General features: G+C 37.9%; 2 protein-coding genes across 3 annotated transcripts; one reads left to right on the forward strand and one right to left on the reverse strand.

Annotated features, from left to right (window-relative positions):
* The first annotated feature begins 1,297 nt into the window (after nucleotides 1–1,297).
* Nucleotides 1,298–9,741, forward strand: LOC149726870 (uncharacterized). 2 transcript variants are annotated; one of them, XM_089890188.1, is made up of 9 exons: nucleotides 1,298–1,805; nucleotides 2,508–2,835; nucleotides 4,048–4,257; nucleotides 4,538–4,693; nucleotides 6,675–6,876; nucleotides 7,020–7,156; nucleotides 7,580–7,748; nucleotides 8,031–8,208; nucleotides 8,318–9,741. In XM_089890188.1, the coding sequence occupies exons 2-9, from the start codon at nucleotides 2,528–2,530 to the stop codon at nucleotides 9,067–9,069; spliced, it is 2,112 nt and encodes a 703-aa protein (XP_089746314.1). In that variant the 5' UTR covers nucleotides 1,298–1,805; nucleotides 2,508–2,527; the 3' UTR covers nucleotides 9,070–9,741. The 2 variants fall into 2 exon arrangements, with proteins under 2 accessions (XP_089746314.1, XP_089746315.1); XM_089890189.1 differs by lacking the exon at nucleotides 1,298–1,805 and having other exon boundaries at nucleotides 1,841–2,544; nucleotides 2,634–2,835.
* Nucleotides 9,627–18,307, reverse strand: LOC149726871 (asparagine--tRNA ligase, cytoplasmic-like). Its single transcript, XM_089890190.1, has 13 exons — nucleotides 18,131–18,307; nucleotides 17,838–17,986; nucleotides 17,675–17,758; nucleotides 16,846–16,944; nucleotides 14,489–14,567; nucleotides 13,962–14,119; nucleotides 13,200–13,421; nucleotides 12,677–12,876; nucleotides 11,823–11,958; nucleotides 11,296–11,386; nucleotides 10,731–10,885; nucleotides 10,316–10,447; nucleotides 9,627–10,018 (listed from the first exon to the last, which is right to left on the reverse strand). The coding sequence occupies exons 1-13, from the start codon at nucleotides 18,171–18,173 to the stop codon at nucleotides 9,887–9,889; spliced, it is 1,680 nt and encodes a 559-aa protein (XP_089746316.1). The 5' UTR covers nucleotides 18,174–18,307; the 3' UTR covers nucleotides 9,627–9,886.
* Between the last annotated feature and the right edge of the window lie 3,042 nt (nucleotides 18,308–21,349).

Consider the following 21,349-nt stretch of genomic DNA (forward strand, 5'->3'; position numbering starts at 1 on the left):
GCCAATGACGCGTTTTATTGTTTTGTGACACGTGTTTTTCGTTATATAAACTACTAGGCAGGATACGGGCCTTAATTTTAATACCCTGCTGTCTCACTTTGTCTCTAAGCTAGATGCCGCTCGTTCTCCGTATACAATAAACTGGGATATGCCGTACAATGTCATACATCGATGTGGATTCGGATAGCGTGTGCGTTGGGGCAGGATGGAACAGCATCGTCGCGAGGCTGCGGAACGTGAACTCGCGAACTACAACTTCAATATAAGCCGCCCCCTCAATACTTATGGAAATAGTTTTGCATTGAATTAAAAATGAACATACTCTCGCATATATTAATTCTTCCAGTAGTTTTGAGACTGTAGAAATAGAGGACGCGACGATTAGGTTTGTAAAAATATTAAATTGACATTATATCATAATTATGAGATATAAACAAATACAAATATAATCAATTCTACATTCATTCGTCTAAGTTCTTTTCCCTTTCCATTAAGCCTATAATTAAACATTGCAAATGATGGTTCCCGGATTAACTTATAATGTCAAGGAGTTCGTTTGTCTGCAAACGGATCCATATAGTAGCGCGGTAACATTGCGACCGCTCTCTACATATCTCCTCATATGGTATTAAAGTATATCTACCCATTCAAAATCGTTACTGCCAGGCAGAATAATACAAACGAAGCAACAATATTAGCGGGAGGGGAAGATGGGACACTTTAAGTTTAATGTTCTTGTCCCATTTGGTACTAAACAAAGGGCTTTCAAAGAATTATGGAAGTGTATATTCATGACTCCCGTGAACCGTTGGTAATTGTTTAAAACACGATACGGACAGCTAAATAGTATATGTGATAAAGATATCCTATCTTACCCCAAAGTGCTCTGTAATACACCAGCGTTTTAACGAACCATTTTAAATTCTGAATAAAACAGAGAATTTATTTCGACTAACCAAACTACGCTGGGAAGCTAGGTTGACGAGATATCCGTGTATGCACCGGGAACGTATTATTATTCACTGGAATCAAGTTTTACGTGCCAACAAATAAGCAACCATCTTCGCCGCGCACTCTGTTGGACCGTGAAAATATTGTCAAATAATAATGCTGTGGCATTTGTCAAATGGGTACGCGTAAAAAAGATTCAATTTTTTCCACTTTACTCAACCCTGTTTAATAGTTGTCGCATTTCTTTATTGATTAATAGGTTGCAATTGTAAACATTTCAGAAAAAAAGTACAATTTAGCATTGCAAAATATTATTGTCAATTTTAACATAATATTTTTGCTTCGTAGAAATTTTAGACTACCTACTGCCTCTAGAAATGCGTAATTACACGTTTGAGTCATGTAATGGAAAAAAGGAAAACAAAACTCTTAAGCGGGTAATCCCCAGAAAGGTCTTACGGCTTTGACGTCATTGGGCTTCCATTATTAATTCTATGGATGGAGCACGTTGAATGAATCCGCTAAAGATCAGATGCAGATTTTCGTTGGCATGTAGGATAACAACTTCGGTTCGCAGTTCCGTTTCAATCAGCATATATAGTAATCCCACGAGTCAGTATATGTTGTTTCATGGAAATTGTGGGCAATCCTTTTAGTCGCGTAAGCGAGAATAGGATACAATAGGAATTGAGGAATAGTTTTAAGAAAACAACATCGAAAAGTCGGGGATTAACATAAATATTGAATGCAAAGACAAGAGCACTTAGAGTTTGGACCACGCATTTTCTTTTAGAGGTAACCTGTCCGTTCTTGGACAAACTGAAACTTCGCTAAAGAACGTTTTGTCATCTCGTGTAAGTGCTGAGCAAGTTAGTTTTTACTGGATAACGCGCCAACCAGGCGTATAAAGAACTATATGCTTACCTGCAGGCTTTATAAATGTATTAGATATATGCTTTCGTGGTGAATGTATCGTATTTGATATTACAATACATAAAACAAGGAATAAAAGTATTATATACTATACCATGTTCCTTAACAGGTATAGAACAGACTAGTAATTTCGGCGCTTAATAATTTGTGGAATCGCTCCAATGGGAAATCGAAATCGGAAATTAAAATTTAATTTGCGTCTAACGAATAGTTAAGCTAACCAATAAATATGATTAGCTAAATCCCACTATGTGTGCTTTGTAGTAAGGTTGTAAACCGCAGGTTTATATACAAATGATGAGACGTCAGGTAAACAGAAAGTGTTACAGCATAATAGTGGAGCTGCCAGTGTAACCTTTTGATATCACTTCGCCTTTCCTAAGTTTTTCTTGCTTGTAAATAATGTATGCGACACCATTACTCCAGACGGGCGTCAATGCGAATAGGTATTAGGTGTTATTGGAGAGGAGATTAACGCCAATAGCGGTTTTCCGAAATTGCGACAAGGCATATAATAAAATGAAGACTGGGAAACATTTGAGTAAAAAACTAGGCGGTTGTAGTTCATAAAACAGGGCGTTGCAGTCGTTAAAGGCGACTGTTTCATTGATTTTGTCTTATAGGTCAAGGAGTACTACAGAGGATGCTGAACTTGATCGGGTTTGTGGTTGTGACGAGCATAGCTCCTGTTGTAACAGCTTGCTTTATTGGAACAAGTGACCAGTGTTCATGTGACATTAACCGTTTAGAAATCCGCTGCTCCGGACTGGAAAATACGCTTGACGAGGTCATGCTAAGCTTGGCGGCCGAGACACGATATATTGTTCTGAGAAAAAACTGGGTGTTGGACGAAACCACCCTCCGCGCCGAACATATCGTAGGCCTCAGGAAACTGGTCGGATTTGACATTTCGCACAACCGAATTGATAAAATCGAACCCGACACGTTCAGGTAATAAATCATTTATTTGACGCTCATTGCTCAAGCTCAGTGTCGGGAAAATTTTCGGTGTATCGTATATATTGTAAGCTAAGGAATATATTTTTAAGGGATTTGTATCGAATAAGAAACTCTATAGTCTATATCAATGTCGCCGTAAATGATATGAATTTTAACTCTTTGGTTCTGACAGTTAAACACTCAAAACAAAAACAAAAATTGTTTTGGTACATCTATTGGCGCAAACGATTATATACACACGAAGCTGCGTTCGGTGATCATTAATTATTGAATGCTTAATTAGGGTAGCCGGAACACGGGCAACACACAATGGTACTTAAAAGAAGGTATTGACAGTTGGCGCGGAGTTTATGCAAAAAAATCAAAGCTTTATCAGCCTTTCGAAATCCAGCCTCTCCTATATAATTTATAGCGAGTGCTTTGCAAGGTCACGACTACATGTGATCGCTATTAAATGCAAAACAGAAAAACCAAGACCAGAATATACTTATAAAATGTTTATGTATTAGTACTTTCTAAAATTTTGCAAAATGAAGAACTTTATGTAATCTGCTTAATGTTTACCTCAAAACATAAACATGCTGCAAAGCTGTCACTTATTTGACATAAAAATAGTTTTACGTACTGACCTTAAGATGTTCCATTCGGGTCTATAAAACGACGAAAGTATTATTTGGAAATATATGAATGTATAACTTGCTATATTCTCGCGTGGTCGTTAAACAGGAGTGTTCTGTTTCATACACCTTGTCCCAGCTTACATGTTACCAAGTATGTTACTTTGTGTGTGATTATTTTTTGTTTCATTTTTTGTTGTGCTGGCTGATAATTCAAACGAGCAATTGCGTTAAGTGCCTTGCCCAAAGACATATACGCACACATTGGTATAGCTGCAAAGAGCTTTGAACCCATTACCTCTGGAAAAGGCAGGCGCGCCAAAACTGTGTTACGCCGCGGATTTAAATTTCTAGAAGGCATTTCTACGGTGTTTTATATATGATATCTGATATAATGAGTGAGGACGCAATAATATAAAGACCTTATATAAAGAATAAAAATTGTTTTAAATATTTTATTTAAGAAAAACCTTAACGTTACATGTTACTTACATAAGTTAGTGCTGTACCTGGTAATGAAACCAAAGCAAGTATAAATAAGTGGTCATACGTCATAATTAAACTGTGTCTTTTCTCTGTTTTGCAGTAATCTAAGAATGTTAGAAGATGTCGACTTAAGCAGAAACAAAATTCGTGTTTTGGAAAATAATGTCTTCTCTGGATCCCTCCCAAGTTTAAGAAATATAAATCTTTCTGGCAACAAAATAATTATAATTTTGGACGGAACATTCAACGCTGCATCTAATCTTGAGAGCTTGGATCTTACCGAGAACCCAGTTGTTTTCCTTGGTGCAAGGTAATAGTTTGTGTTTGGGGCAGTTAAATATCGATGTGGTGAATATATAGGACACACGTGTAATACAATATAGGGTCATGGTATACTGAAATGACTTCAGTATACTATGATAGGGTGGTGGAATATCCGCATTGGACGTAAAAAGCTTTATATACAAAAGGAACAATCTTGCCGACGCGCTAGCCTGACGCACTATCACTATACTAATTATAAGTCCCACGTACGCCACATGGGGGTAGGTAACAGGCGATATTGATAATTAACTCTACTTTATATATAGATCATTTGAAGGTCTTGTAAATCTTCAATATCTCACAATGTCCGGGTTTCAAGTGACAGAGTTTCCCAGCAAACCATTGAGCAGTTTAGTTAATCTGCGTCGACTAGAACTTCGCAATTTTCCAGCAATTACTGGAATACCCGATGCTGCGTTTAGGTAAGATTATATACTGACTTAGCATGGGCTACTAGAAGATATAATAGCTGATCAAAATACACTTCGACCGCTGAAGTTAAACGTCTTTTACTGTATCAACATATCGGGGCCTGTCGGAAACGCTCAATTAAAGTTATATCTGTATCTTGATTAAATAAATTATAGCGTTAATGTGTTCCATATAGTGACTATGGTTCTAGGCTATATCCCCCCAGGCGTTTTCCCACCGGCGATTTCCCCCCCGGCTATTTCCCCCCCGGCTACTTCCCCGCCGTGACTATTCCCCCCCGGCTACTTCCCCCCCGTGACTATTCCCCCCCTGACTATTTCCCCCCGGCTAATTCCCCCCGTGACCATTCCCCCCGGCTACTCCCCCCCCTGACTATTTCCCCCCGGCTAAATCCCCCCGTGACCATTCCCCCCCGGCTATTTCCCCCCCGTGACTATTCCCCCCCGGATATTTCCCCCCGTGACCATTCCCCCCGGCTATTTCCCCCCCGGCTATTTCCCCCCGGCTATTCCCCCCCCCGGCTATTTCCCCCCCCCGTGACTATTCCCCCCCCGGATATTTCCCCCCTGTGACTATTCCCCCCGGCTAATTCCCCCCCGTGATTATTCCCCCCGGCTATTTCCCCCCCGTGATTATTCCCCCCCGGCTATTTCCCCCCCGTAACTATTCCCCCAGGCTATTTTCCCCCCGTGACTATTCCCCCGGCTAATTCCCCCCCCGGGACTATTCCCCCCCCCCGGGACTATTTCCCCCCGGCTATTTCCCCCCGAGACTATTATTCACGGCTAACCCCTAACCCCTAACCCCTAACCCCTACCCCTAACCCCTAACCCCTAACCCCTAACCCCTAACCCCTAACCCCTAACCCCTAACCCCTAACCCCTAACCCCTAACCCCTAACCCCTAACCCCTAACCCCTAACCCCTAACCCCTAACCCCTAACCCCTAACCCTAACCCCTAACCCCTAACCCCTAACCCCTAACCCCTAACCCCTAACCCCTAACCCCTAACCCCTAACCCCTAACCCCTAACCCCTAACCCCTAACCCCTAACCCCTAACCCCTAACCCCTAACCCCTAACCCCTAACCCCTAACCCCTAACCCCTAACCCCTAACCCCTAACCCCTAACCCCTAACCCCTAACCCCTATCACCCTAACACGATGGTCACAGGGGGGAATAGTCATGGGGGGAAACAGCCGGTGGAGGAACAGTCGGAAGGGAAATAGCCGGGGGGAAATAGCCGGGGGGAATAGCCGGGGGGAAATAGACGGGGGGGAATAGCCGGGGGGGAAATAGCCAGGGGGAAATAGCCGGGGGGAAATAGCCGGGGGAAATAGCCGGGGGGAATAGCCGGGGGGGGAAATAGCCGGGGGGGAAATAGCCGGGGGGAAAGAGCCGGGGGGGAATAGTCACGGGGGGGAATGGTTACGGGGGGAACTAGCCAAGGGGGAAATAGCCGGGGGGAATAGTCATCGGGGGAAATAGCCGGGGGGGAAAGGTCACGGGGGGGAACTAGCCGGGGGGGAAATAGCCGGAGGGGAATAGTCTTGGGGGGGAAATAGCCGGAGGGGAATAGTCACGGGGGGGAAATAGCCGGGGGGAAATAGTCTTGGGGGGGAAATAGCCGGAGGGGAATAGTCACGGGGGGGAAATAGCCGGGGGGAAATAGTCATTGGGGGGAATTAGCCGGGGGGAAATAGTCATTGGGGGGAATTAGCCGGGCGGGAAATAGCCGGTTACGAGTGACTATAGTCGACCATTATATTAACAAAATCTCAGATCAGTTGAAAAGGAAATCTTTTATTTTGAGTAAGGAATTATAATAAATGTATACCAATTTTTTCGCATTAGTTAGTTGCATAAGCAAACTCTTTATTAGCAAAATATATTAATGTAACCAGCATCAAATCTATAAGACGGCATCTAACCCAACTAGTGCAATTTAAATGGAATTTTTAATTTTCTCAGCGAAAACTCACGTCTGACGTCACTTACCATTTCGGATGTTCCAAACATTTCCGAACTCGGCTGGGGGTCGAATTGTCTACGAAATTTATCAAAACTACGTCACCTTACGCTTCGAACTTGTAACCTACCGGTGATTTCAGCAGTTTCATTTGAAAATCTAAAACAACTTAAACAACTCGACATTTCCAACAATCCATTAGGGGTGAGTGTTTTTACTGAGCAGCATCATATTTATTTTGTCAACCTGTACTTAAAAAAATAGCGAGTGTTTTTGCGTGCAAACTATAAAGTATTTTGTCAAACCTGTATATATGTAAAAGATTGGCAAATGATTTTTTTGTGCAGATTATAAAATCCAATGACTTATCAGCACTCTTAAACTTGGAGGAACTCTTCTTGGTAAGCACTGCCCTAAACGAAGTACAGGCTGGAGCTTTTACTCGAATGGTAAAACTCAAGCATCTCAATGTAGCAAATAACAGGTAAAACCGCGGTGTATATTCATGCGTCATAAGACCATATAAAAGTGAACCTAACAGCCGGAAGTAACGTAATTAAAAAGATTATAAAGTTGCCACTTCCAACCCAACCCACAGCACCCTGAAGACTAAATAAAAACCACACATTAAATATGTGGTATATAGGTTGGGGTAAGATAAATCATATTTTCGTTCTATTTTTTTAAACCATTTTGTGGTAAAAAAACATATTTACCGAAGAAAATATTTGTAACTTCACGACTTTAAAAGAACGTTATTATTATTACTTGTTTGAAACACGACTAGGAAATATAGGATTTAAGTGCTAACAGCATCCCTTTTTACCCCCACAGTACTGCATGGCATTACCTGTTGCGTGAAGTAACACCGGACTTATACATTAAATCATTATTTAACCGCATGCAGGTTGACAACCATCGACAGAGGCGCTTTTCCAGATGACATTTCATCTATGCGTAAACTTACAATTACAAACAATTTGTGGAGCTGTGATTGCGGGATACTATGGATCGTGACGTCATCTATCACGATCGAAAATAACGGAGTGACATGTACTTCCCCGCCGATTTATCAAGTAATGCTAATTCAATAACTGTCCTTCTATTTATAGTAAAAATGTAAAATATAGGTTTTACAGAGCATCGATTTAAGTTTTACCATTCAAATTAAATAGTGGGCATATAATACATTGCAACCGGCTATATAGGCTATGTCAGCCGGGAGTGAAAGTCATCGGGACAAAATAGCTCGGTAGAATAAAGGCTAGAACGATAATATAGAGATATACCGTTGAGTAAAATTTATCTTTTTTTTGCGTTTGCTGTTCTGGACTAAACACATACCTATTGGTCTGTAGGGATCAAACTTAACAGAGGTGGTGGCGCGTCTAACACGCTACGAACGTTGTTACATCTGCACTATAAAAGATTTCCCTTCGCCCAATTACACCCAGGTGGACGTTGGTGGCACAGTCGATCTGCCATGTTACGCTACGGGGACTCCCCTTCCAACAGTTACGTGGTATGCACCTTCAGGTACAAAGTAAAGCGACGTCTCTCATGTCCTATACCCGGTCATACTGCATGCTAATTATATATATTACAATTGTACTTGTGTAATACCTATTATATTCTACATTTTCAGGGCTCGTAATTTCTTCTGCGTTCACGTCCACCCCTCGAATATTACGTCACAATCTCATTGGAAAACACCTCTTCATCCGTGACGTAGCTATAGCTGATGCTGGTGTTTACAAGTGTGTAGCAGCTAACGGAGTTGGTGTCGATCAAAAGACTTTAAAGCTTCAAGTTCGAGTTATTGATGGAAGAATTATTGAAAAGTCGACACAGTTTACAATGAGTGGCAACATAACAGCGTTACGAAACGAAATCGTCACCAAACAATCGAATGTTTCAGCCTGCCCGTCTCAGTCACCAGTAATCATGACTGTATTGATTGGCGCGTTAAGCGCAATGTCAGCAATTGGTTTACTTCTTAGCTTCTTGCTGGGTGTGTGGGGTTACAGCAACGAAAAAAAATTTAAGCAGCTGAAGAAAAAGTTAAGAGAGGCGAACACAAGCCAAAAACGTAAATACAACTCCGAGCAGACGAGACCGCAGTCACCTTTAGCAGCTTCAAACGGTACTGGAGCTATTGGTCCTGTCCTGAATCAAAATTCAGGTTATGGATGTCCGAGAAATTTACCGACAATGAGCAACTACCGAACAGCACCATCAATATTGCCTGAGAAACCAAGGCATGCCACTATGATAGGTGACCGCAAAGTGGATTTCCGGAATTCTATTAGCTCTGGATACGGATCTTTTGGTAATGGCACGACGCCAACTAAACCTGCAGCAAGCAACACCGGTTCTGTCGTCAGGGGAATGTCTTAGGGCATCCATTTCAATAAAACGTACCAGCGGGTTGAAATTGGTGGCCTGACCAAAACGCGAAAATAGGGGATTAGAAGATAATCATCTCAATCCTTATCACGTTTCAAATGAAAGTGCTAGAATATAATGAGAGTATACGAACAATGGAAAAAAGCTGGACCTACCTTGTTTTCATTACGGTCTAGCTAGACTCTAGACAAAAATCACGAATCGGCTGCTTGAAGATAAGTTTATCGACCCGTTAAAAATCTATAACATCGTTGTTTTTCTATGCATATTTATTCGCACATGGCGCGCTGGGTACTGAATTAACGAAAAAAACACAAACTTATGCCGTGATTAACACCTATCCGTGCCAAAGTGGTAAGCGCGCCTGAATGTAACCAGAGGTAATGGGTTGTCCAAACTAACCGACACACATAAAAATAAAAAAATTACCCCCAAAGTAACATACTTGGTAACCCATAAGCTGGACATTCGTGTTATAACGACTGTCGTTTTCCGGCCACACGAGGATTAAGTTACATTCAAATCAATCCTATTTAAACAAGCACAAATTGGAGTTAGGGTTTTTTTATTTTCACCACAATACATGTTTTAATCTGTTCATTTTACTGCATGCAAATCTACCACCAGAAAAGTAACCGCAAACACGAAGTAGCTTTTCAACGATTTTCTTTTTATAAAACAACTGTTTGCTATTAAATGTTATGAGATGAATTAGTTTAGATTTCCAAAGAGAACAAGAACAACACGAATCTCATTAAAATTTACTAAGCTGAGAAATAAATTTACACGTTAGTGCGTTAGAAAACTTTCAAGGGCAACAACGTTCAAGGAATCGTGGATAGAGACAAACATCTCGGATATGGTAACGATCTGTAAGCCAGGTCAGTAAACGCTCCAATCCAAGTCCATAACCTCCGTGCTCACAAGTTCCAAATTTGCGCTGAAAGAAAAGAGATTATGGCGAATTGTTTTAAACAATTAACAACGGATTGTGGAAATCCTGAGAATACAGTTTTATATTATTCGAATATTCTGTTATACTACCAAATGGGACGAGAAAATAGAATGACAATTTGTGCTTCCTTTCCCCACCCTACTTTAATTGTATGTTATCGCTAGCTGTTATGACAATAGCACATGCCTATAATAACATAGGCATCAAGCTTTGAACCTAGTATCCTCTGATTACTCTTACTACTGTGGCACGTGATATACTGCTGAATTGATCTTCACATACCTGATCTGTGTACCAATAATACTTGGATGGATCAACACCTTCACTTTTGTAACCTTCCAGAAGTTCCTCGTGGTTGTCCATCCTCATAGACCCACCAACAATTTCACCAACGTTTGGCATGAGCAAGTCAACCTGTTTAATTACAACAAATTGAACAAAAGAAAAATAAGGTCATTACAGTACTGATAATTCAAAATCTTAAAACGAAAGTCTTCAATACAGTGCATTCAAATACGCTAAGGGTTTGCGGGCTATTGGTTACATGTTAGGAACTTTTAATATCTTTTGATTTTCCGTTTAAATATTGACCAGGTTGATATTAATAAAAAATGATTAAATATTGAAACATAATAAAAGATGATGTTGTCAGTGTCACACATAGATATTGCCAGTCTAAGTTTAATTAAAAACTTACAGACTCTGTAAGTTCTAGGTTGTCCTTGCATTTCTGCATGTAGAAGGACTTTATTTTATAAGGAAACCGGCAGAGAAGAATTGGTTCATTGATTTGATCTGTCATTTTTCTTTCGGGCATTTCGGGAATGTCTTCACCGAACTCATAGTAACTCCCTAAAGCAAAATTTAAGTGGAATTTAAATGAACGAAAGAATAAAGCTTATTTACCCTGGGGTATGGGAGCAACAACAGTCAGTATAAGGCAGGTGTTCTGTTTCGTACACCTCTTGCACAGTTTCAAGGTACGATGTATTTAACATTTTGGGCAAATATTTTTTATTTAATCTTTGTTTTATGTATGGCTGACAATTTGGACAACCCTGGGTTGGAGCAATTGCCATTAACTGTCATGCCCAAGAACACATACGCCCACAATGGTACCAGCAACCAGTCTTGAACCCATAACCTTTAGTTTAAAGGCATCTACAGGTTTTTAAAGTTTGGAAACACTGAGCACATTTGATTTTTGTAGTCACATGAAAGCAGGACAGAAGTCAAAGATGGCAACCACAACCACAACATACCGTCTTCTTTTTTAATATCATGCTCATTCAAATAAACAATTGCTTCAGCATAATCCATCCTACGGAATGGACGTTTAGGTGCAACGAACCCCTACAATAATCAAGAACATGTTTTGTTAATTACTATGTGAAGCTTTTCTAAATTATAAATAAAGAGCAATAAAACAAAAAAATATTTTTTAAACCAAAATTTTTAAATGATCTCTTTAGCAAATGTTTAGCATTTAACACATCTTAACAAAAAAATCCAAATCAGAATTCTTTAAACTTTAAAGCGGTATGCCTTATCTCCTGGGCCACAATATAAAAGTCACCTACTACTACAGTGGTTCAGTAAGAGTTTTAACTACTTTTTAAAATTTAGTTTTAGAAATAGAGTCCACCTAGATTCACTAATATGCTTAATTTGGGTCAACAGGTAACATGTTAAGAAACACTGTTATAAAACAAAAAATCACAACAAATCTTAGAAACATGATTTTAGGACTAAATAACACGATACAAATTACGATCATACAAAAACTTACAGGATTAAGGTCTTTAATTAATTCTCCAGCCGGTGACTTTAACAATTTATCAACAACATCACAAATTAAATCTTCCAAACGGTCGAGTAAATCGTTAAACGTTATAAACGCACATTCAGCTTCAACATGGGTGTATCTGGGAAGAAATAAACTCATATTACTTTTTTTAACTTCGGTTACCTGGCTAGGAAGCTACTTGTAATGGTAAATTATTGCAAACGATATTATTTCAATGAAACTGAAAAAATACTTTACAAAAAACTGGTTGAATCTTAAAACTTGTACAGTTCCTAGCGTTTTAAATAAATGATAAAATGTGATATAGTTACATTCTTCTATTTTAAAATCTGAATAAGTTTTCAATCTTACAAAGAGATGTTAGTTGTAATGAATAGCCGCGTAATTATCCTGTAATCTATACAAGGGTATATTTTACTAGTAGCAGCATGTATTTTGTGTCCTGCCTGCTACATAATTACTGAACCAATAACAGGAACCTCACATTGTTGTTTAAATTACATAAGGTTACCAATATGCTGTAAATAATAAGGTTTTTTAGGGAAAACAAACAACTGGCTGAAACAAAACAAGAGAGCAGAGCTCTAAAGAATGGCTGGAAAATTAGTGAATTTAGATTGTAACAACATTAAGCAAATATAGTTATATTTGTAAGTCTACAAACAAACACAAATACCGCATATATATACTTAATAAACAGAAATTAACAGCAGGCATATGCGCACAAGTGTTTGGCGACAAATATTTATAGCTACACTAGTTGCATAACGGAATTCTTATTTCCTTAAATTAAAACTTAACTATAAAAGTAACATAACAAATTAAAATCAACCCACTCTGCAAGATGACGTCTTGTCCTGCTTTGCTCAGCACGATAAGATTCAGCGAGACAAAAAACGTCTCCCAGAGACGGAAGACATGTCTCCAGGTACAACTGAGATGACTGAGTGAGATATGCTTGCTCTCCAAAAAAATCCAGTTTAAACAGGGTTGAACCGCCTTCACATTGTGTTTGCACGAGACATGGAGGGGTCACCTGATATATGAAACCAGAAGGAAAAGTTTGACATGAAAAAAAAAGTCCACAAACACTAGTATTTTCATATTTTAGTCTAGTTGAAAATATGTTTTCAAAAACCTGTCAAAAAAAATAAACCAAGTAAAATGGGTGGAGCTGATAATTGCTCCAATTAGTCGGTAACAAGTCAAGAAAAAAATAGTGAATATTAAAGTGTGTTCCACATTTAAGTACACTGCACTTGGTTTTACTGCATTTTTCCCTCAATGAAGTTGCATAACGAAACAGTATCTTTTTAAATGGGCTACTGTGCGTACAATATATACATATTACAAAATCACCTCATAATATCCTCGCTCAAAGTAGTGGTCACGGAACGCTTGCATAAGATATGATCGAACTCGTAAAATTTTTGAGGTTTGTTCTCCCCGGATAACTAGATGTCTGTTGTCGAGCATAACGTCTACATCGGCTTCCTGGTTGAGGACTGTATCTATTCCACCAGGTGGTGCCAGACCAATTAGTTCCCAATAATCGCAAATCAGTTCATGTCCCCCAGGTGCCTGTAATGAAAATAAAGAGGGGTTAATAAACACTGAGTGAAAGTATTCAGGCATATAAATCTAAAATTTGTTTATAGGTAAAGATGCTCAAAAGTGAACTTTAAAGGGCACTTTTTCTTATAAAAAAAGTGATTGTAATAAAAATAGGGGTTAATGAGCACTTGGTTAAGGTAATTAGGGGCATACCAACAAAAATCAAATTTGTTTATTAAAAGAGATGCCCAAATGTGATCTGTAAATGGCACTTTTACTTATGGAAAATTCTATGCACTGTCGAAACAACTTTTTTACTCCATCGGTTTAATTTCACACTATTTTTTAAAACTGTTTTGTTTTTTGAAACTTTAGTGGTAGGTAACTTTAGATTACATTGGACCATCTTTAACTATATACAATTTTTTTTGTTGGAATGCTTCTTGCAAGATTTATAAACAGTCGCAATTCGTAAGCAATGACAAACTGCGCTCTGAGATTTGACCACAACGGCACAAACACAAAATATAGTATCCAGTTTATTAAAATTATAAACTCATAACTTACTGATTTTCCTTCCATTACAGGGGTTATAACCCCATATAGACACACTGTGCTTTCAGTGCTAAGCATGACAGCATTATAGGTCTGACATAGTTGATCATTTAGAACAGCTTGTAAATAACCTGAACCATCACGTAGAACAATAAACATGAGTGTCTTGCCTGCAAGATAAGATCAAAAAACTTAAAGGGGAAAAAATGTTGTAGTAATAAAGTTGTTTATACCAGTATTTATAAATATGTGAAAAAAATGAAATGACAACAAAGCAAAACCAGGCTTGATTCTGGTTATTCTGAATGTTTTTAACATTCTACTTCTCCTGGCCATTAAAACTACAGGGCAATATCAACATTTTACCCATTTGCCATTATGTTTTTGTTACCAATGTTCCCTGTAACATCGGGCTAAATTTTGTCAATATTTCCCAAAATGAATTTAATTAAAAAATTACTGCATTAGTATTTTATTATTTTATGAAAATTTTACTAGTTCGCAAATATCACAAATACATACGTTTAAGTTACTCTCACCCTGTCTACGAATTCTATGAGACCAACCATTCACTTTTACTCTTTGCCCTCGATGAGCTGTTGCTGCCCCAATTTTAATCTGGGGAAACAAATATATGTTACCATATTGATATAGTATGGTGCTGGCTAAGTGGTTTAGGCCAATGCAATGAAACCAAAGTGCCCAGAGTTCGATGTTGGACGGTGTTCGTGTTACTAACACTGATCGGCATATATGTCCTTGGGAAACACATTTAACTGACATTGCTCCAACCCCTGCGATTACTAATGGATTGTCCAAATTATGAGCCATATTAACAAAAAAATCATACACAAAGTTAAAAAGTGTGTTAACTCTTAAGTACATGAGGATAAAAAATGATGTGAAAAATACGCGTCTGCCTGCGATGCGGTGTACGAAGGACTTAAATGAACTCTCCGGCTGTTGGGGTAATGGGGTAGATCTGGCCTAAATCATAGTTCCTTGACAGCGACCTCAACCACAAAGAATAAAATAATACCCTATTGCTAACTAACATCATTTGTTTTAAAATTGTGTCTGTCCAAAGTGAATGGGCAATAAAAAAACTCATGCTTTCTTTTTTGGGAATAATCTTTAGTGGTAGTGACTCTAGCAGAATTGTAAAAATACCCCTTTTTCAATGATAATGTCACCGTCCGGATCGTCGAAAAACGTCCGGATTTTTTTAATAGAAATAAATCCTAATTCTATTAAAATGAACTTTCTTACGTTCGGCCAACAATATACTCTTTGGTTTCTTAGTTCAGTATTTATTGACGACATAAACGTGCGCTCTATTTTAATCGTTTTGGTTACCCTGCGAGAACACCGCGAATAACTAAAATGATGGAACGGTTCGTGCAAATATTTAAAAAAATGCATTTTCCTAACACCCACTATACTAATTTTGACACAAATCATGCCACAAGGAACCTTTATGCGGTGAATTTAAAATGATATTACATTTATTAAAACGACGTATCAAATCGGCAGAAACAACTGAAAAGTTTTACGCACGTTCATCGTGGATTAAAAATGTAACGATGATTATGTCATAATGCCTTTGATAAATCTCGACATATTTTAAGCCAGCAACCAAGAATAGTTTAAACTTTAAATGCAGGTATATTCATTGCGTTTATGTGAATTTTAATTGGTGCAAATATAAGAGCGAGGAGCGACGCTCAGTAAATTGGAACCAACGCAAATTGTAATATGTTATTACAAAGTATCTTCCCGGTCGAGCTTGGACAGAAGTAGGGATGCACATTACAGAATCCATGAGATTCGAATCCTTTTGTATTCGAATCTAATTACGGGATTCGGTATTCTGTTTAATGACGTCATTACATGTCATCTCATATACTATATTAACAATTTTTGAAACTTATTAATTTTGAAAAAAAATATTTTTGTGTTTGTGGGACTTTCGAGAGTAAACGTTTCGTAACGTCTTTTCATAGCCTGCTATACGTTTCATGACGTAAAAACTACCCAATAGTACAATTTTTGATCATTTTACAACTCAAGATCCAACAAGGCTGTTATGAAAGGGTCAATAAACTGACTTTTGTGGGTAAAATTTTTTTTTCCTATAAATATAAAAAGATTCGAAATTCTAGATTCGGAATTCTAGATTCGAATTAAAGTATTCTAGGATATCCTAGAATACCTAATTATTCTGTAATGTGCATCCCTAGACAGAAGCCAAAAAACATCTTTGTTGGCACCGCACGAGAACCAGAGTTTCATTACGTCATTTTTCACGAGAATAAATTCACAACGATTGCTTCGCTTGTTATGTGTTAAATTGTATGCGACCGCATGCGTCTTCCTTTATTTTCTACGCCGGCGCAGAGCGTAAAAATGTGACGCTCATACATGATGTTTCGATCTCGTGGTTCGTTGGGCAGTGGGCACATTCCTCCCGATTGTTACGTAATGAAACGTCATAGTTAATAGTTATGTTGCAATAAGACGTGTAACAATTAAGCGCACAATGACCAAATTGCAGCACGGCAATGTTTGTTACTCGATCGAATTCGTTAGCTGATAATTACGAACACGCGACGAACATAAAACATTAGATCGCAGCTTTAACAACCGTTTCTGTGTGGTGATGGTTAGTAATACGCTTTATAACAAGATTTGGTAGCTTGGGTGACAGACGCACGTAAAACATAATACGTCCAGATTTTCAATAAAATTAAACGATCACCATCCAGATTTACAACTTTTACAATCCTGAACTCTAGTCTAGTAAGTATTTATTTAATTTTTATATATGGCTAATGTACATAGCAAAAAAACTAAAGAAGTAATTTAGCCGTTGTACTGAAGTCCAAACTTTACATACACTTTTAGCAGCCGGGAGTGATTTATCCTCGCTGATGATGATCTTCTTTGCATCCTCCAGGTTCTTCTCTCTCCTCTCCGCATCTTCTTGTTCTCGTACCTAGTAGAAATTATTTAAAACATTCCTATTTTACTGCTCCATTAAATTTACTTATACAAAGAAAATACATTAATCATAGGCGCCTTAAGTTTTGATTATTCAGGGTAGCCAAATCTTAGTTACAAAAATCAACTACTTATTCTATGTATTAGATAGGTAAGCTAAAAAGGTAATCACCACATTTGCACAGTATGTGAAAGGCGAAGATAAACAATGCCCGCGTATGGCATACAGATTGAATATTCAATTTTATAATTTTTTTAAAATGTTAATGTCTTATCTTATTCACTACCCCATCTGTGTCCGATTGCCAATAAAGAAACATTAATGCAGTGGTTTCTAAATATTTACAAAGTGCGCACACTAACAATTTAGAGATATCAATTAATAACCACTGTTGCAGACTATATATGAGGAAAAAAATGATCCTGCTTCACCATTTTGCTAAATCAACTAGGCGGTGAAACACAGAATAATGACCAAAAATTCACTAACTCAGATTTTTGACAGAATCTCATTACAACTTATGCTTTCAATTCTAGTACATTTAGAAATAGGACAGAATCGTAAAACGTGAAGCTAGGCACACCGAGCACTAATGACTCCATCAAAAAGAAAACAGACTAGGATAAGTTCATGTCTAGTCAAAAAGTACCTCAACTTGTAGTTCACCTAACAGGCCATACCAGTTACTTTTACCACTAATACCACATATACATAATAAATAAACCTTTCTTGCAACATCTTTTCTTTTTTCCGCAGTGAATATTTTTGTTTGCTTTTTCAGCTGTGCCTTCGCTATTGGATCAAATTTCTAAAGAAAAATATATTACAATTCCAAGCTGAATAGTTTAGCTTATTAGTAACTTTCATGATGGACTGATGGTAGTTACCTTGTTTGGTTCTTTACTGTCAACATATAAAGTAGGAAAGGGTTCAGATTGATGGAACATCATGGCGCGAAGAATAGTTTTAAACGGCTTTGCTTCAGTTCCATCTCCACTTTCATCGCAACCAGTTTTTTCACTTGTGTACAATTCTCCTGAAATAAAAAAAAGCGTTGATTTAAATAGTGTTTTCACATTAACTAAGTAACTACCATATGTATACAAGCTACACTTTATTCATCAATAACAATTAAAATGAATGTTGAATTGTGTTTTTTGTTATTGTTAATTTTGTTTACCTATAGACAATTTGTTAACCTGTTGCTCAACACTGTCGCCCATTCTTGTATCGGCTGATGGAGAAAATATAAGCAATATAAAATAACCAACAAACAACTTGAAACAAGTTTGTTAAATAATCAACGGGCCTAAATCAATTGCCTTTTACGTGCACTGGAAAAATAAAATCTGTATTATTTACTCTGCCTAACTCTTTTTACTGTACAAGCGCAATTGAATTTCAGTCGTAAATAGGGTCGATTTAAATAAAGTTCTGTACTGCCGACACTTTTATCAAGTTATTGCATATATATGTACGACGAAAATGGTTACATATGTCATTAAAGCAAACACGATATTGTGTACATTTTAATGTTATCTTAACACAGCCGTAGACACAACGTGTGGATGTAATTACTCAGGCGTGCAATCGATCGTGGCTGACTACTTGTTGCGTCACAATTTGGGCAGTGAGCACATAAGTGACTTTGTAGATCCTTTTCCAAAGACCGTTTTTAAAACCATTTATTGAGCACGGTAGTAGTCATATAGATCCTTTTTCGTCGAACAGTTGTTCTTGGGTTTGTTGTTGCTGATAGGGCGATTTTTTCCGCACTTATCCTAATTCTCAATTCTAGCATTTTTCTTTAATCTCTTGATTAAAATCAAATCGTAATATATATTTATAATTTTTAGACTAAATTTTCAGATTTAAAACCGCACAATTAGCGTGTGTGCACCGAAGCGTAGACGAGTGCTTTTTTCTTATCGTTATCTTCGGTATAAACACCGCGTCTCTCGTTTCTTCGCTCTTTTAGTTTACTGCTCGCAATAATTCATTATGCAGCCGCCACAATATGAATAATATTAACTTCTAACCATAGATAATACATATATAGCTAGATAATACATATATATGTATTAGTTATGTTCTAACATTACCTATAATACTGCGTGATTACGGTTTATTCAAATTCACAAAAACAAACGTCTTTAAGCGACGACATGGTTAACTATAGTGTAAGTTTACATGTCAGCACATGGTACAGGAGTTGTACAAAGCGTATTTACCCATATTCTTTACCAAACTTTCGATTCTTGTACGTCTTAAGTTTAATGAGTTATAAAGCACGAATAAATGCATTCTTTCTACTGCTTCACAGTCGCCAATGGCGACTGAAATCCGCTTTGTTGGTTCCTTTTGATTTGTTTTTGACCGATCTCAGTCGACCATTAGAGTAATAGCGTTAATTAATACCATGCTAATTAGTTTATACCGTGCTCATGCATTAGATCTGTGATCTCTTGTTATTAAAACCCTCTGTTTGATTAAACGCTTATTCTTGTTGAGCACGATGTGGCCATGTAAATACATTTAGAACATGTTGTTAGCCTCATGAATATTTTTCATCTACCAGTTATTGGGTGTTCTTAACTCTGTTTCACCTGAGTATACTATGGTTTCACACTACGGACGGTAAAAATGCTAAGGATGGTCAAGAGCAATTTTTGATATAGTAGGGTGGGGTAAGATAGGACATTCAAGCACACATTGTCCAATATTTCAAAAATTAAAATTTGTATCAAAATTTTGTACTATTACACTTTTATTAAGTAAACACTTATCACTTTATATTCTATTTTTTGAGGATGAGGTCCTTGTCAACGACTTGGGATTTAGGCCAGGCATGACCTACTAAAGATATCATTAGTAGGCCATGGGCCAGGTTTGGCCCATTACCCCGACACCCGGAAGCCCATTTTAAGTCTTCCATGCGACCGGTGCCGCTCCATCTATCGGACTCGATCGACAACACAGCAGTCTCCAACTCTATCCGCCACACATAGTCCTACCAGTTCCAATCCAACCAACTCCATCCACCTCGAGTCAAGTCTCGTTACAGTTTTGGATTAAATCTGGTGGGAGCATCCTGGACCAAGTTTTCACCTCATGTCATATAGACTCCAGCCATCAACTATGCGACACCGCATCGCAGTCGAAAAAGTATTTTTCGTTCCACTTTTGTATTCTCGTGTGACCACACTTTTAACCTTGTGTATGGTTTTTGCTGTGTTATAGCTTATATTATTGTCAACCCAGCGGATTGGAGCCAAGGGGGTAGCCAGCCTAAAATTTTGGTGGGGGCCAAATGTTTTACGGTTGTATTTTGGGTTTGAAAAACCACCTAATTACAACACAAAACACGGGAAGGCGTACTGTGAATGGCATTTATTTTTCACAATTACGCCGCATGAAAACACAACGATCTACAACTACATTTAAAACTCCATTCGTTGCCTACCACCAGTCATTTTTGTCACAAAATTTGAGATTTGTTTTTCTTAGCTAGCAGGTAGACTGTTTATTACGAAATAGTATGGATTCACACGTGAATTCATCCATCATAATAGCGATTGTTTGACCTGGCAACTAATTACGACATAATAGCATTTCACACGGCGATTATTTGCGTCATAATAGGGATTGACACCTTATCATTTAGCATGTGTAAGAAATTTAAAAACATGCTTAAATGTTTTCTTTCTTTTTCTTTTAATTAGAAAAAAGATCCGGAACCGGATCGAGATCCCCCATTTGAACATCACTGTTTAGCACGTTTAACACTTTAATTTTATTTTTTCACCAATAACATTACTGTAAAACTCAAAATTTGGGGGGGGGCATGGCCCCTCAGGCCCCCCCTTGGCGACGCCCATGATTGGAGCAAGGTCCGTTAAGTGTCTTGCTCAAAGACACATACGCCGGTCAGTATTAATATCGCGGTCGATCATCGAACCGCTGACACTTTGATTAGGATGCAGGCGCTTAAACCACTAAGCCACAGTGCCGGACAACACTTATATATCATACGATACCTTAGTTAATTAACAACATACTTCTTTTTGCACCGATTGAAAAAAATGTTATATTCGTTCATCACCGAATGTTAATACTTAACTTAACAACAGTAATCGCGTTTGTCCCCCAACTTTTTGGCCCGTCAGAGTGATGTCGAATATTACTGTATAATTTTTTGCCTTGAGTCCCATTTTAAACCACGGTGTATATTTTACAAGAAGAAACATTAGTTGTAACAAATTCCAAAAATGAATAATAAAGTTTGATAGTTCAGTTTTTAATACTTTGATTCGACTTTATAATCGATTTTTGATACTTTCGTTCAACGGCTTTATAAATATAAGCTATATACATATTCGCACCTATATTTAAAAAAAAG

This window comes from Ciona robusta, chromosome 12, assembly GCF_009617815.1.
Source record: "Ciona robusta chromosome 12, ASM961781v2".
Lineage (NCBI taxonomy): Eukaryota > Metazoa > Chordata > Ascidiacea > Phlebobranchia > Cionidae > Ciona > Ciona robusta.